The sequence below is a fragment of the Cryptomeria japonica genome, chromosome 9, assembly GCF_030272615.1.
Source record: "Cryptomeria japonica chromosome 9, Sugi_1.0, whole genome shotgun sequence".
Classification (NCBI taxonomy): Eukaryota; Viridiplantae; Streptophyta; class Pinopsida; order Cupressales; family Cupressaceae; genus Cryptomeria; species Cryptomeria japonica.
Genome location: NC_081413.1, coordinates 581,831,380 through 581,848,148, shown reverse-complemented (window position 1 = coordinate 581,848,148; position 16,769 = coordinate 581,831,380). Strand labels below are relative to the sequence as shown.

The window sequence follows — 16,769 nt, the reverse complement described above, 5'->3', positions numbered from 1 at the left end:
ACTGAAATGTATAACTCCCACTATCGCTAGTCAGAGAATATGAAAGATTATATTTGAAATTTGAATTTCAAATATGGGCTTCTTCCACGTGGATGCCCTGCATCATTAAGTGGCTCATGATTACCTCCATACATGATTTTAATCAGTCTAAAAAAATGTGAGTAGACACCACTCATTAAAGTATGAACATTGTAAAATACATCCCAAGTTACAGAATTTTGTCATCTTAATGAAAATTGATATTGTTTACAGAACCTCATCACCTGCCACAACTGAATCTAGTCTTTACTTGTTTCAAGTAGTTATGTAAAAAGAACAAAATGTGTCTCTACTTGATGGTTTATTTTATGAAATTTAATCTTTACTAGTGTGTGTTGGTTTCAGAGTTACGCATCCAATTTCATAATGTTATAATCTGTAATTGCAGTGTTCATCACTAATATCAACTTTTTTTCTAATTATAATGGTTTTTCACTCCTCGCCGCCAAAATAATCATAATTCAGCAACAATCTTTAGCAGTTAACCTGATCAAGCGCTGGTCTAAATCCACACAAAATGTTCTTGGTATTCCATGACCCTATTGGCACAAAATCCACATTGTCAAATACAGATTTAGATACACAATTTGATACAAATAATTTAGGGCCGAATGATACACTTTGACATAAGTATAAAAGAAATTAATACAAATTAAAAGGCCATATGATATGACCAAATGTAGTTGTAAACAACAATTAAAAGATACTCTCCTGATTTTAAGCCCCAGTTGGCCTGATCTGACTATAACTCCTGTTTTCACAGTTCCTTGTTGCAGAGAGGCTTTCCATTTCCTTCAAGAATTAATTTCCTTCCACAAATGCCATTCCTGCACCTCCACTAATTTTTTTGTCTAGAGTTGTACAGACTTCCTGAAACACATTTTGATGTCGTGATTCCCCTCCTTGGGACTTCAAAAACTAACCCATCAGTATATCCTAGGCACAGATGTATATTATAAAATAGCATTCACCAAAATTCAAAGCATGATCTTGCGGTTTTACAAACTAAAGGTACAAATTGATACTGATTCCTTCTCACCATGGCAAGCCTACAACCATGCGCTTTGTTATTATGCAATCATTTTCAGAATATGCTTCTTTGTACATTAAAATAGCATTCATCAAAATTCAAAGCATGATCTTGCTCTCCACATGTATTGGAAAACAATATTGCTTTAGAAACTGAAGGTACAAATTGATACTGATTCCTTCTCACCATGGCAAGCCTACAACAATGCACTTTTTTATTATGCAACCATTTAGTTCAGAATATGCTTCTTTGTACATCACTGATAATTTCTATAAGAGATTGCTTCACTGAATCTCGCCAATAATCTCCACAAGAACATGGTCTGTGTCTAAAATGATGGAAACAGTTCACATCTTTCATAACAATTTCTCTTGCAACAACCTTGGAGATAAACTTGGTTGCAATGTGGAGCCACATACTTGAAGGTTCTTCACAACTCTGATAGTTGTCCAGGGATGTTTGAGCAACCCAAATATAGTTTGTGACTTTAGACTATGATGATAGAGGAGTACTTCTTTTTCTCCTCGTCAGTCTCATTAAGTTATATCTGGGATACACTGTTGTCTCAATTTCCCATGGCAATTTCTCCAGTTTTTTTTACCTTGTGTAACGAGTCTCCTCCACATAAAGAATATACCATTTTATGGACTGCAAGTCAACTACATGCAGATATATTCTTCCTTTCATCAATTTCATTTACTTTTGAAGGTCGCCTCATCTGCTGACTTCTGCTTATGTGTTTTGGCAGAACCCAAGGCACACCATTATTAGGATCCAACTCAACAAAGGAGTCTTGTAGTCAACACAAGTTATCCTAATCCTATATTACTATGTGATGCACATGTACCAAACAAAGTTCCACAAAGCTCGTCAAGTTTAAGTAGCTTCTTGTTGACAAAATTTAAGGTTTCTTCACGGTAACCAACACAGCCAAGAAGATCAACCGTGCTTACAAATTGATCAATTGCAGTCACAACGCAATAAGAGTCATGTTTTCACAGCACATCATTAACCAGACCTGCAGGGCTGCATGAAAATAGAACACAAAATAAGCTTACATGGTCTGGATTAGTTGTAGAGTGCTTTAATAGTTCCAAAAGTTTTAAGAAAACCTTTTCTGTAGCTATGCATTGTATATCCTGGAATCATAGAATTCCATGACATTATAGATTTGGATGGTGCAGATTGTCAAACAATTCACATTCCTATTGTATTCTTCCAAATTTTGCATACATGTCTATGAGCGCACTTGTAATTGCATCTGAACGAAAGCCACTCTTGATTATTTTTTGATGGACCTCCATACCATGTTTCAAAGCTCCAAGTTTGCCACAAGCTGGGAGGATGCAGGCAAAGGTTAATGAATTCGGGTTCACACCTGCCAATTGCATTTGCTTAAAAATCTTCAAGGCTTTATCAACAAACCCATTTTGTAAATATCCTAGAATCATTGCATTCCATGAGATCACATTTCTTCGAGTCATTTTGTTGAACAGCATGCATCCCCTCCGAAGTTTACCACATCGTGCATACATGTAAATTAGAGCAGTCACAACCTCATCTGACAGAAAATTATTTTCAATAGCTTTTCGATGGATTTCCATACCCTGTTTCAATCCTCTTAGTTTGGCACAAGCTGGGAGGATGCTGGCAAGGGTTGACGAATCTGGCCTTACCTCAGCCAATTGCATTTGCTTAAAATTTGTCAAAGCTTTTTCAAAAGGTTCATTTTGTGTATATCCAGCAATTATTACAGTCCATGAGGCCAAATCTCTCTGTGGCATTCTGTCAAACAATCGGTATGCCTTGTGCATGTTTCCACATTTTGCATACACATCTATGAGGGCAGTCACAACTACAATAGCTGACATAAAACCACTTTCAATTATTTTCAGATGGAGCTCCAAGACATTTTCCACAGATCCCTTTTTGATACACAATGGGAGGATGCTGGTAAAGGTTACTGAGTTTGGCTTTATACCAGCTAACTGCATTTGATTAAAAAGCTCCACGGCTTTTTCAACATACCCCATTTGTGCACATCCAGCAATGATTGCAGTCCATAAGGCCACATCTCTTTGAGGCATACTCTCAAATAACTTGTATGCCTTTTGTATATTTCGGCATTTTGCATACATGTCTATCAAGGCAGTAGCAACTATAACATCTGAAGAAAAACCGCTTTCTATTATATTTTTATGGATCTCCATACCTTGTTCCGAAGTTCCCATTTTGGCACATGCTGGGAGTATAGCGGCAAATATTTGTGAGTCTGGCTTCAAACCTGCGCATTGCATTTGCTTGAAAAGCTTAAGGGCATTCATAACTAGCCCTCTCTGTGCATATTCAGCAACTATTGGAGTCCATGACACCACGTTTCGTTCAGGCATTATTTTGAAAAGTCTTAAAGCCTCGTCCAGATTGTCATTTTGCGTATATCCTGTAATCATGACAGTCCATGAGACCTCATTGACTCTATGCATTTTATCAAACAATCGGCGTGCCTTCTGCATGCTTCCACATTTCGCATACACGTCTATCAGCGCCGTTGCAACGACAACATCTGAGAGATAACTGCTTTCAACTATGTTTTTATGGATCTCCTTGCCCAGCTCCAAAGCTCCCATTTCGGCACACAATGGGAGGATGCTCACAAATGTTACATTGTTTGGTTTTACTCCTGCCATCTGCATTTGCTTAAAAAACTCCATGGCTTTTAATCCAAGTCCATTTTGAACACATCCAGCAATGATTGCAGTCCACGAAACAATGTTTCGTTGAGGCATTTCTTTAAATAGTCTTAAAGCCTCAGCAAGGAAACCATTTTGTGCATACCCAGTAACCATAACAGTGAATGAAACCAGGCCTGGACTACGCATTTTGTCAAACAATTGGCGTGCTTTCTGCACTCTTCCACATTTTGCATACATATCTATCAGAATATTCAGCGAGGTAACGTCAAAATGAAATTTACATCTAATGAGTTTTCCTTGTATCTGCAAACCATGTTTTAGAGACGCTATCTTGGCGCACACAGAAAGAATAATTGAGAAGCTGAACTCATCGGGTTGAACAGCCGCCCTTTGCATTTGGCGAAACAATGTCAATGCCTGTTGAGGGAAGCCATGCTTTTTGTAAGCAGTAAATATAGAATTCCAAGAGAAGATATCTGTTTCACTCATTTGCTCGAAAACTCGGCGAGCATCAATCAAACTCCCACATTTATCATACAATTTGATAAGTGTATTCTGTAAGAATGTATTTGAGGCAAATGCAAATACCCTCTGCTTCATGTGAGAGTGAATTTGCTTACCCTCTGAAAGGGCTTTCTTGGCAATGCATGTCTGCACCAGATGAAAATACGTAGAAGAGTCCACATTCTGTTTCAGGAGCAGAATCTGTAGCGCCTGCTTCAGCTGGCCCTCTTTACAAAGTTTTCTCAGATTAACAAGAGTAGTAGATGGCATTGTATTACTGAAGCAAAAGAATATGTTTTAGTTACCCGTTTCCCCCCATTAAAACTGTATGATGATCATCCGATTGGAGTGTTACTTCTACGACTTTCTGGATATAAATTTTTGTTATTCATATAATGGGTTTTTTAATTTCCAGGTAATAAAAAAAAAGAAAAAAGGTTTGTATGTGGAGTGGTAGTTGGACGTTTATGAGTACTCTCCTAGAGAAAACTCACAACCTTTAATTTTATATCAAAACAGTCTCATAAATAGATTGATTCAAGTTAATTGAGATAATAAGTAAATGTGTGTTAAAATTGAAATAAGATGATTAGGGTCTGTGTACATTCAATTAAATTATATTTAATGGTATATTATGATAGAGAATTGAGTTATGAAATTTGAGAGAGGGCTATAGATCTAAAAGTTGAGATAATTAAAGTTTAGGCATTTGAGTGTTTAGCATAGAATTGTATTAGGGAAGGGCACCACTTATTGTTCATGTTCTAATAACTATTCACCCTTTGCTCAGGCAACTTTCCAATTACTAATTTTAAAGAAACCGAAAAAATGATAACTAAAAGCTCATTAATAAATTTCACATATACTAATAGTCGCCCACTTGTACCCCTAGTAGTTAGAATTTGTAGACTTTAATCGGAGGAATTGTGCAACTTTATTGGTATCCATAGCACATGACTACTAGGGCATTTGTGCTTAAGTATTGGCAATTTTTGAGGTGGTTGTAGTGGATGGTTATTGGGGCATCTTTAAGTAGGTATTGGATGACACTTTGAAATGACCACTTTTTGACCCTTGCATGCATAACGAAACCCACATCATGCATCATTACCACCCAAAATCTAGAACAATAGCTATAAACAATTAAGTCGCATACAAAGACCAAAAAAAAAAAAAAAAATCATCAGAATCTGATGTACCATGTAGGATCTGCGGATGTGCAAAGTTAGCTATAGCAACTACTGGTACGCTTCCCCTAGCTTTTTTTTCCTACAAATTTGCATCTTGTCTTTCAAACTCTCAATCATATCATCTCCAATTAGTGTTTACTTAGTGCTATCTAGATCAAGACTTATAACTTAGTCAAAAGTTGTGACTAGATTAATAATGATGATAAAAAGGAGAGAGATAAGGGTAGTAAATGTTAATGGGTGGATGGTTCCAAATCTCTTTGAGTTGATTGTAAAATTTGTTGATGCAGCTAAAGAGTGATTTTACTAGAGAGTGTCCTCCAAATCTATATCTTGACGATGGTGATACTTAATATAGAGAAATTGGTCGTTCATTGATGTATGATAAAGAATGAGTGATGCACATGGTGTAACTATAAAAGAAACTACAAACTATTCTCCCTACAAAACGACATGCTAAGACATTATGGGCCACATACATCCCATACTGCATACGGTGGTATGATGACAATGGATTAGATGGCAAAGTAAATAGAGAGACGTCTCCCCTTTCTGTTACGGCCACATCGAGCCTACATGCCAATATTTTTTTTTTAGAAGTCAAAAAAGTGGGCTAAATTGATATTTCTACCATTCGCATTTTATATGTATGGTGAATGATAATAGCTGCATTTGGCAAGTGAACAGACAACCTGCATACCATCGCATACTATGGTGCAGACATTTGCAATACATAGAGAGCAATCAGGTGCACTCCATCCTTGTATTTTTAATGGGATTTTACTATGGCCCTTTACTATGTGTGTCCATTTGTGTGGAGGGATATGAAAAAGAGACAAAATTTTGGAAGATCTGGCAAGATTTTTTTAAGCAACGATTTTGAAATTTATTTAAAACCCTAGTTTAGGAACCTGATAATTTTACTTTTTACATTGCAAAGGTGCAATTTGGGCTAGTTTGTGGACACCCAAACCCACATTTGCATTGTAGAGGCATGTTTTTGCTCTATTTTATGTGGATGTATCCAATCTTACAAAAGGTAAGTATGTATATCTGTCCAAATATGTTTGTCAATTCGTCATTCTAGAATATGTATATATGTCCAAATATGTTTGTCAATTCGCCATTCTAGATAGGAACTGTGGAGAGAGTTAATGGTTGAGGAAATAGAGGGGCTAAGAAAAAGGGTTCTTTTAATTTGTCAAAGGGTTTCTAGAATTAAGCAGAAGCCCCATCTAGTATGCTCAAAACTTGTTGTAGCATGTTACTTTTCTTATCAAAGTGTTTTCCACAACAAGTCAAAAACTCAATTGTTTGAACATTGTGAAGTGTACGTTTAAAAACACAAGTGTTTTCTATAGTGTTTTGTATGCTCCATTTATATGTTTATCGCCATTCACAGATCTTAAATGCTAACATAATAAGCTTATCTAAAACCATGTCCTTTTCCTTTGATTGTGAATTGAGTCACATATTGTATAGTATAGGATAATGTGGTATTTTAATATATATTTTTTTGTAAAAATGAAACTTTACTACATTAGAAGCAATGATAATTAGGCACACATTCTCTGAAACTATACAAAACTATGGATAAATGTTATTGTATACCTCTAAAAGTGTATAAAATGGTAGTGATTAGTTGACAACTTCTACACTAGTTGACATGGGTTCCTTACTAGTGACACATACAAAGATAACATGTTTGTAATGTTGAAGTGTAGTAAATTCAGATGGGAAGAAGAGTGTATAAACAACTTGTAGAGGCTAAATAAAAAATTAAGTGAGGTATAATTTTTCAATGTTTAGTTTTATAGTATTGGATAAAAAATTATGAAAAAAAAGTATAGCATAAGGGTGTTGGGCTGCCCTAGTCTAAAGGTGTCTAAATTAAAGAAGGTGAGAAGGAATATAGTCAAGAGGCTCTAAAACACTATCTCCCAAAAATCTAGCCCAAAATAGTAGGGCATGATGCCCTACGAATCATTCTAAGGTTTCATTTGTTTGAAGTTTGTTTCAACCTATAATTGTCTCCTACACACTAATGTAACCTTTTCGTTGTTAGATTTGAACTTGCACACATGAAAAATGGGGGAAAAAGGGTTGTGCTATATAGGGTCTTGCCTATTCAAACCTCATGTTGGTGTTCCCACCTCCATAATAGCTATGATGGGTGATAAAGTGCATTCCCTCACAAGGATAGAGGCAAAATCAATGGTGAAATGTTGAAACAACAAGATTGCCTTAGGTATGAAACCCTCTCATGGAGTTCCACATAAAGGTGGTGATACAATAATCTTTTTAGAAGTCCTACAAGTGTCAATGAAATAACATGACAACAATAAATGACAAACATGAATTCGTACTTGAATGTAGAATGCTTGTAGTGTATTGCTCAATATGTTGATGACTTATAATTAGAATGCTTTCTTGAAAAAGACCTCTTAGCTTGTTAGCTAGTTAGACCTTATGAACGATAGAAGTTATTTTTTATATAGAGATCACAAGGTTATTTTGAATTGAGGTCAACAAATAATGATCAAATGTAAATATTGAGTCAGGATCACAAATGATAGAGGCCAATGCTTGCAATATTTAAATTTGGGCCTCTTTGGAGGGACTAGGGAGTTGGGTGCCCTAGTCCACTCAAAATGGAGCCAACAAAATAGGAAATAATATGTCGAGGCCCAAAACATAGGGCCTAGTCTAAGATTTTGTGTTTGACAATGATTAAGTTGTAGGAACAATAAAATTATATGGTACCATAGAGCATAAGTGGACTTAAAATGATCTATGGGAAACCACACTAAAGTAGGCACCAAGTATAATGTAAAATTGTTAAGGTATATAATTTACAACACTACATTTAGCCCCCACTTTAGCTATAGTACGAACTTATGCTCATACTCATTGTAAAAGAAGAGGAAGTAGTTGAAAGAAAGACATACTAGGGATTTGATGACACCAAGTTGAGAGAAGTAGGCCCCCAAGCTTAGGATCTTATCAACTCAAACAAGAATATCCAAAGTAAGATACACTTATGAATACAACACAAGACACACAAACATAAAACAAAATAAAACACACAAAGAAAACAAAAGGAAAAGAAAATGACAACAAAAATTTCAGTACTAACCCAAAGGCTAAAAGTCAACTAGTTGAAGAGACCTTGAACCAAATATTGTCTCAATCACTAATTATCATCCTCAAAATGCCATTGCAAATGCACACATGGACTTCTATAAAGAGACAAGAGAATGCACCATTGAGATGAGGTTGCATTGTCTATCAACTAGCAAGTTGTGTTATGCTAAGGGTCTATAGACATTCCATGAATTCCATTGGCCAACAAGTTGTGTTATGTTAGGTGATTCATGTATAAAACATGGATTCAACTAGCCAACAAGTTATGTTATGTTGGGTAATCCATGTAGTGTAACAAAACAATCACACTAGCATGCCACACCATACTAGTTAATCAACACCTTATGGATCATAAACAACAACAATGATCAAACTAGCAATATACGCTATAATAGATGACCAATGCTTAAGGGAGTGTAAAAAAAAAGTCAAACTAGCAAGCCATGCTATATGAGATGAAAAATTCCTTAAAAAGCATAAACAAGGATTAAACTAGCAAGCCACACTGTACTAGATAATTAGGAAAATGTTATAAACCAGAAAATTTGCTAGAGATAGATTGATAACCACACCTTAGGTGGTGTTATGCAAAAAAACACCACCACTTAAGGGGTAAATCAATGACAAAACAAGCAACAAGGAGGTCCATATGCACACTTAAGATGCTAGCATATTGCTATGTTGACATCTTAAGGATAAGACATAGATCCATATCAAAGATACACACCAACACCAAGGAGATATCCACAACAAGAGTGCATGCCTCCAAGCCATGAAGAGATCTTAGTCATCCAACAATTGAATCATTCATTGTTTAATTGGGAAACAATAAATAAGGTTCAACTTCAGTCCTAAAGAAGAGTCTAACACTTTGATTAATTATTCCATTTTTTGAAGGTTTGTGATTTGATTATGATTTAATACCTGAATGTGCAATATCTAAATTAAATGATAAGAAATTGATAAGTTTTAACATAGACGGTAAGATATAGAACTAGAAATAAACATAGTAGCAAAGATCTAGAAATGAGATATAAAGAGGAACCTGTAGCTGCAATCTGGAGTAGAATATACTAGACACAAGAGCAGGGAACCCTAGCCTAAGGGTGTCTTCATCAATAGAAAGTTCCAAATTCTAGATCCAAAGACTATGTAGATCTATCTCTCTGAAAAATCAGTTGAAAAGTGTTGAACATTGGAGTAGACCAATTTAGTCCAACAAATTTTGTCTGTTCAAGGTTTGAGACTATTCATCACTATCTACTATGTGCTCTTATAACTTTCTCTATTGTTAGATTTGCATGTACTCACACAAAATGGGGGAAATTTTTTGTGTTGTATAGTGGCTTGCCTAAGCCAAACCCCATGTTGGTGTTTCCAGCTCCACTACAACAATATTGGATGAAAAGATTGCTAAAACTTGAATATTTGAATCCTTTATTGTAGACTCATGCTCAATTGCCTTCAAGATGCTTGATTAAATACTTAATTAGAATTCTCATGTTAATAGGTATAAGATAAGAGTTCAAATGAGAGAGGAGTTGTATTTATATGGAACTTATACCTTTTAGGATTCAATTTTTGGTTAAGGATGACATTAAGGAGAACTTTCCTACTACTTGCATATTTGAGCATTATAATTTCAAATTTGGGCCAAAATGACTAGATAGGGGCATTGGCTTCCCTAGTCGAGGAGGATAGGTGCATTGGGTACCCTAGTCCTAGCATTATATGCCAAAAAAAGGTCGTCAAGCAAGTCACTGCACTAAGCTTTCAAAAAAACCCTAAAAATTGAGCACAATCAGACATGAATCAAGTATAACCACCAAAGTGGGTCCAAAGTGAGTGAAATTGTAGAGGTATACAATTTACTACATTAAATTTAGCCCCAACTTTAGTAGGAGCATTAACTTACACTCATATTCTCGACAAACTATAAAGAAGAAAAGAGATACTTTCATCAAGAGGTTAAAGAGACAAGACAACACCAATCTTGGCAAGGTGGTAGCTCCACAAGAGCTAGGATCTTATCAATCTAAAATATCAAGATAAAAGTGAGCAATGTGATCAACATAGTTAGCACACATGGAGAATGCAAAAATAAAGAGGTATGGCATCTAGGGCTAGTAAGATCAATGTGAACTTACTAGGAGCCATATTAAACATAAGGTATGACCTCTAGGACTAGTGAAAATTCTCAAACACTTACTAGGAGTCATGTTACAAAGGAGTCACATGGGTCTAGAAAGTTGTGTTATGTTAGGTGACTCATGAAAAGGTGAAAGTATCACATAGGTCTAGCAAGTTGTGTTATGCTAGTTAATCTTCACACTAATGGATATTATAAAGAAAAACCTCTCTTTTTGTTGGGTAATCTTAATGTGAGACTACAAGATGGGTGTTCTAGTGAGACCAAGAAATTTTTTTTTGGTATGATACTACAAAATGGGTGTTACAGTGGCACCAAGATGGTCATGGTGTGTGATAAAAGTGTACAAACAAGCCTCATGGTGTGTTCACAAAGTGAAAGGCATACAAAAGTGTATTCCGCCACATGAAATTTATTACGTATGCCAATTGAGAGAAATTGCATTAAGCTAGCATACATCCAAAGACAAACATGTTGCAATAGTGAAATTCCCCTAAACATAGGCATATCAAAGGTCAAAATCACATATAAAACAAGAGAAAATAAGGAATCAATGATCTAGAGTCAATATGTCCATGAAATAAATCATGTATATCAATATGATTGTTTTGAATTGACCTCATCCACCAAATGTAGTGGAACTACAAGCACAATGGAAGAAGAGAACATAAAAAGATCAAAGGGTCTTTTGGGCCAAGATTGTATAGTTAATTGTTGGTTATGTAATGTCCTAAAATTGCACCCCTTGCAATTTTTGACTACATTTGGGTCTTCACCTTAGTGTTTGCGCTCTCGGCCTGATCGAAGACCTGAATATGCTCATGCACATCAAAAACACATTTCAATTCAGCCCTGCACTCTTCCTGCACCTTGATCCTGTTCCAAGATAGGGCAGGACTAGGGCGTGATGCTTTAGAATCCACTGGGACCAGGGTGTGGTGCCCTAGGATCCTCTATTTGGGACGTCCCTTGATCCTCTCTCCTTGGACATAACTCAAATTTGAAGCGGGAATTCTCTCCTATGTCGGCCCAAGTCGGAAAATCAGTCAATTAAACCCACTGGCAAGTATATAAGCAGGATTTCCCCACTCATTTGAGATCCCTATCACATCCTATGAAATCTATCATCAAGCATCCAAGCATTCAAGAGATCAAGCATTCAAACATTCAAGAGCAATTGAGCATTTTCAGTCTTCCTTCAAGCTTTGGAGCAACCTTTAGAGACAAGATTTCAAGCATTGAAGAGGAGATCAACATTCTACTTCATGAAACCCTAATTCCATATGGAGGCAAACAAAACTTCACAAGGAGGTATAAGCATTTCAATTTCATTCAATTCAACATCCCCTCAAAGAGGAGGATTTCTACTTTCAGTCATTTCATTTACATTATTTCAACCACTTGGTTAATTCCAAAACTGGGCTTTGATTTGAAGACAAGCCCCTATTCCCAACACATTTCCCTTTCTTTCTATGTGTAGGAAATAGGTGTGCAGTTGTACTTCTGGAATTAGCTTTATTCGCAGAGACAGAAAAACCCTTTTTGATGTGCGAAAAGTTCAGAGGACCGATAGGAGCGCGCCCCTATCTGGTCACTCAGTCCCTACAACTTTTGTTGGATTTTGTAGAGCAGCTTTGAATCATCTCGAACTTCTCAGATCCAGGTGCACGTCTGAAACCTGAATCTGTAGCTCATTGTTTCTGCATACTTTTTCTCCATTTTCAACACTTTGTCTTAATTCAATCAATCAACTTACAAAAGAGGGTTAATTCCATTCCAATCTACTTAGTATTCAATCCTTGCATCCGTTGGGATTGGATCTAGTAGATTCATCCCCCTCTTTTAAATGTAAAGTCCCCCCAAGTGAAAATTGGAGTCTAGTGAATTCCCTCTTTTTCCAAGTGGCGAATTGGCTAAGATTCTCCAATTTTTCACTTTACATTTTGGTGAATCCAATGTGAATTATGCTTTCTTTAGATTTTTGTTTTCAGATTCGAGTTTATGCAATTTAAAATTTAAATTTTCAATTACAAGTTTAATTTCTTTGCAATTTTAAAATATTTAGAGGTTAAATTCACCAAAACCCTAATTTTTTTTAGATTCAAAATTGATCTCGTCATTTGTCTAAATTGAATTGATAGTTTCAGATCCGAGAACTCTTCATTTTACAATTCAAGTTTTCATTTACACTTTTAATTTTAATTTTTTTAAAAAAATTAAGTGGTTAAATCATAAAACCCTAATTTTTAATTTTAAAATTGACCTTGTGGATTGTGTAGATCTTGAATTTGGTCTTTGCTTCAATTTCAAAAATTCATTTTCCCTCCTTGCAACATTCAAATTTTCAAATTTAAGTTTTTCAAATTAAGTGGTTTATGCAACAAACCCTAATTTTTAAATTTAAATTAATCTTGTGTAATTTCAAATCTTCCTTTAAGCATTTAATTGGATCAATTAAATCTAAAATCTCCTTTTGTCCCTCTAGACATCATAAAAGTTGGCCCTTAGGTGTACCCTTTTGTTGTCCTTTCAATTAGCACTTTTTATCAAACATTCTAAGTGTGTCCTATTTCGACCTTCAAGGCTTAATTTTACATATCTAGGCATCTCCAATTTCCACATCCTTCTGGAATTCACATTAAAATCATAAAATATTGCTTCCCCGAAAATTTGGAAAAAATGTTGGTCGGACTGTGTGTTCGGACCAAGTCGCTATCTACTTGGTCCCGACCTTTTCTACTCAAATTTTGGGAGCTTGTTTTGACTATATTTTACTACACAATTCCAAAGATTTATGAAATTTTATTGATTTTAGGTCACCCTAAGGTCGAAAACAAATTTGAATTTCAACATTTCCATTGTCAATTTGAATTTTAAAATTAAGTAATTCACTACGCACACCCTAATTTTTAAATTAAATTGATTTCTTCAATATCTCAAAATTTCAAAAAAATTAATTAAGAGGTTAAATTTGGATAACCCTAATTTTAATTTTGACTTTCCCTCCTTTCAAACTTTTAAAATTAAAGCCCTAATTTTCAATTTCTTTTCCCTAATGCATGTGTTTTACTACTATTAGTCCTACCTATAGTATCTCCGTTAGAAGAAGTTTTAGAATTGAGGCTGCCCAAGGTTTAATTACCGAGGAAATGGAGCCTAATTTGGCTAGCTTTTTCAATGAGGATTTGCTTCTTCTTCCCACCCTTCAGATATTCCTGTTTATCCTCTTGATAATTCTCACAAAGAGGAGGAATCACTAACTAGAGTATCCGTTGACCAATTGGCAAAGATGGACAAACAATTTGACAATCTTCAACAATAGATGAGTCAAGAATACTCAGAAAGTGAATCTCTCTCATTGATCGAAGGATTAAAAAGAATGATTCGAAGTGATAAGCATGGTGTTGATATCTTGTGTGGTATTGCTCATATTGTTGATTCTAATATAATGCCTATGAAGAGTTATGTGAAAAACTAGGTTATACACAACCTCCTAATCAAGTTAATCATTCTATTCCTTTGACAACTCCTATGACTAGTGTTCCTACCTTCACATCAAACATCATGGCTACCTCTACACAAAATGTCATACCTACAAATGTTAGTCATGGGGGCAATACCTCTTCTTTCATTCCTCCTACTATGAGTGTTCCCCTTGTTACCCAGTCACATTCACCACATAGAAATGGTATTCAAGGGGGAAACTCCTTTAATCACAATTCTTTCATTCCTCCCATGAGTCTTCCATGTGCTAACCAGTCTTCACCATTACCCACTTATCATAGTGTTCCACCTCCTTATTCTCAACCTCTTCCTTCATTCAACAATGTTACTCCTCCCTCTCAATCAAACATGTCTAATTCCAATCCCTCTACCGAAGCTACAATCAATAGTTTTGCCCAAACAATGTCTTCCTTACAGCAACAAATAGCTTCCATGAATCAATCCAAGTATAACGTGCCCACATTTGATTTAGTGAGCCCATTATCCCACGACATTGTTAGAGTCGTCCCTCCTAAACATGTAGAAGTCCCTCAATTGGAACTTTATAATGGAAAAGGTGATCCTTTAACTCATGTTAAAACATTCCAAACTTTGTGTAGTGACTTTGCTCATGATCAAAGGTTGTTAGTAAAATTGTTTACTAGAACATTAAGGGATAGAGCTTTGCAATGGTATTGTTCTTTGCCTCCTTATACTATTACTTCTTTTCAACAACTGGCTAATGCTTTTATTCAACAATTTCACAATAACATTGGTCCTAAAGTAACTTTGACTGATTTAATGCATTGTAAACAAGGTATTAAAGCATTTGTATTCTCAGAATTATTTTCTTGTACCCAATCAAGATATTCAAAAGATTTTCATTGCTAATCTACAAAAAGACATTAGGGATAAACTTGTTTTAACTGAGTTTACTTCCTTTTCGCAGTTGTGCGCAGTACTTCACAATTATCATTCGACTGTGAGTCAATTGGAACAATCATCTCCTTCCATGGCTCCGAGTGATAAGGGTGAAAGTTCTCAACAACTGTTTGCGAAGTTCAAACCAAACAAAGGATTCATCAAATTCAATGACAACAACAACAACAACAGTCAATTTGTAGGTGCTACAGGTGTGCCTCCTTTTTCTAAATTCTTTAAAAGAGAAAAAGAGTTTACTCCTTTGAATGAATCTTTGCATTGCATTATGTCTCAATTAATACAAAATAATGTGTTGAAACTTCCCCAAATCAAACCAATTGATCCATCTAAAATAACTTTCCCTTACTTTGATGCTAAATCTTTTTGTCAATATCATCGTTAGCCCGGTCATGATACTGAAAAATGTTTTTCATTGAGAAGTAAGATTCAAGAATTGATTGATAACAACACTATATATGTGACAAGTGTGAATGGTAAAGGAAACAAATCTATAGCTCCTCCTAATCAGAACCTTCAAATTTTCACTGATCCTTTACCATCCCATTCCACTAATGTTATTGAGACTGAACATCTTTCTTTCTCTCCCAATGATGTTAGCCTTCAAACTAATAATGTTGTGAACCTTGTAGACCAACAAGAGTCTCCTAAATATTTGTGCATAACTGTAAAGCAGAAAATCGAACCCTAGGTGTTCCCCCACTCCAAAGAGAGAGAAAGGAGGTCACTAGGATTGACGGTTTTCTCTTAGGAGAGACTTTACATTCAAAAGAGGGGTTGAAACCCACAAGATCCAATCCCACACAATGCAAGACTGGATTCTAAATGAGTTTCAAGGGTTGAGACAGCAAGGATACCCTCTTTTGTAAAGAATGTAGATAGAAGGATTGAACTAGGAATGTATGTAAGAGAAAGAAAGATTCGCTTGTAGATGGAGATAGGGACACGAGATGAAGCTACGGACCTGAAATTAGCAGTAAAATGTCGAGACGATGCTGTCCTGCAAATTTGAGCGAAAGTTGATGGGACGATGGCGCCCGGAGTGCACACAGTCCTCCGAAAAATCCGCGAAACGAAGGGGGATCTGTTCGTCTCTGCACAAGGATTCCAGATCTTTAATTACAGCCGCGTACCTACAACCTACACACAGAAAAGAGAGGACGATTGGGGGGTTAGGGATGAGGGGTTTGCCTTCAGGTCAAACCCCGGTTTTGGAATTAACCAAGAAATGAGAATGCTATAAAATGTAAATGTTTGTAATGTGATCAAGTACTGATACCTTGTTGTAAGAATGTTTGTATTCTTACATGCGAAGGTGTAATGATGTTGTATGTTGTATGTTGTAGGTGATCTCCTCTTCAATGGTTGAATCCTTGTCTTGAATGCAACACCTAGCCTTGAATGGAGACCTAGAATGCTCAATTGCTTGAAGGAATGCTTGAATGTTTGAATGTTTGAATGTTTGCCTATCGCTTCCGCCTTTTTGCACACATATGTTTTTCCTCTTTTCTCTCTCTTTTTCTAGGAGGGGAAATGTAGTTTATATACTTGTCAATTAGGGTTAGGAGACTAATTTTTCCGACCTTAGGCCGACCTAG

At 35.8% G+C, this 16,769-nt stretch overlaps 1 protein-coding gene across 1 annotated transcript; it reads right to left on the bottom strand.

Moving 5' to 3' along the window:
* Positions 1–533: 533 nt before the first annotated feature.
* On the bottom strand, positions 534–4,633 carry LOC131032555 (pentatricopeptide repeat-containing protein At3g02330, mitochondrial). The gene is made up of 2 exons (XM_057963566.2): positions 2,303–4,633; positions 534–2,095 (listed from the first exon to the last, which is right to left on the bottom strand). The coding sequence occupies exons 1-2, from the start codon at positions 4,534–4,536 to the stop codon at positions 2,065–2,067; spliced, it is 2,265 nt and encodes a 754-aa protein (XP_057819549.2). The 5' UTR covers positions 4,537–4,633; the 3' UTR covers positions 534–2,064.
* Between the last annotated feature and the right edge of the window lie 12,136 nt (positions 4,634–16,769).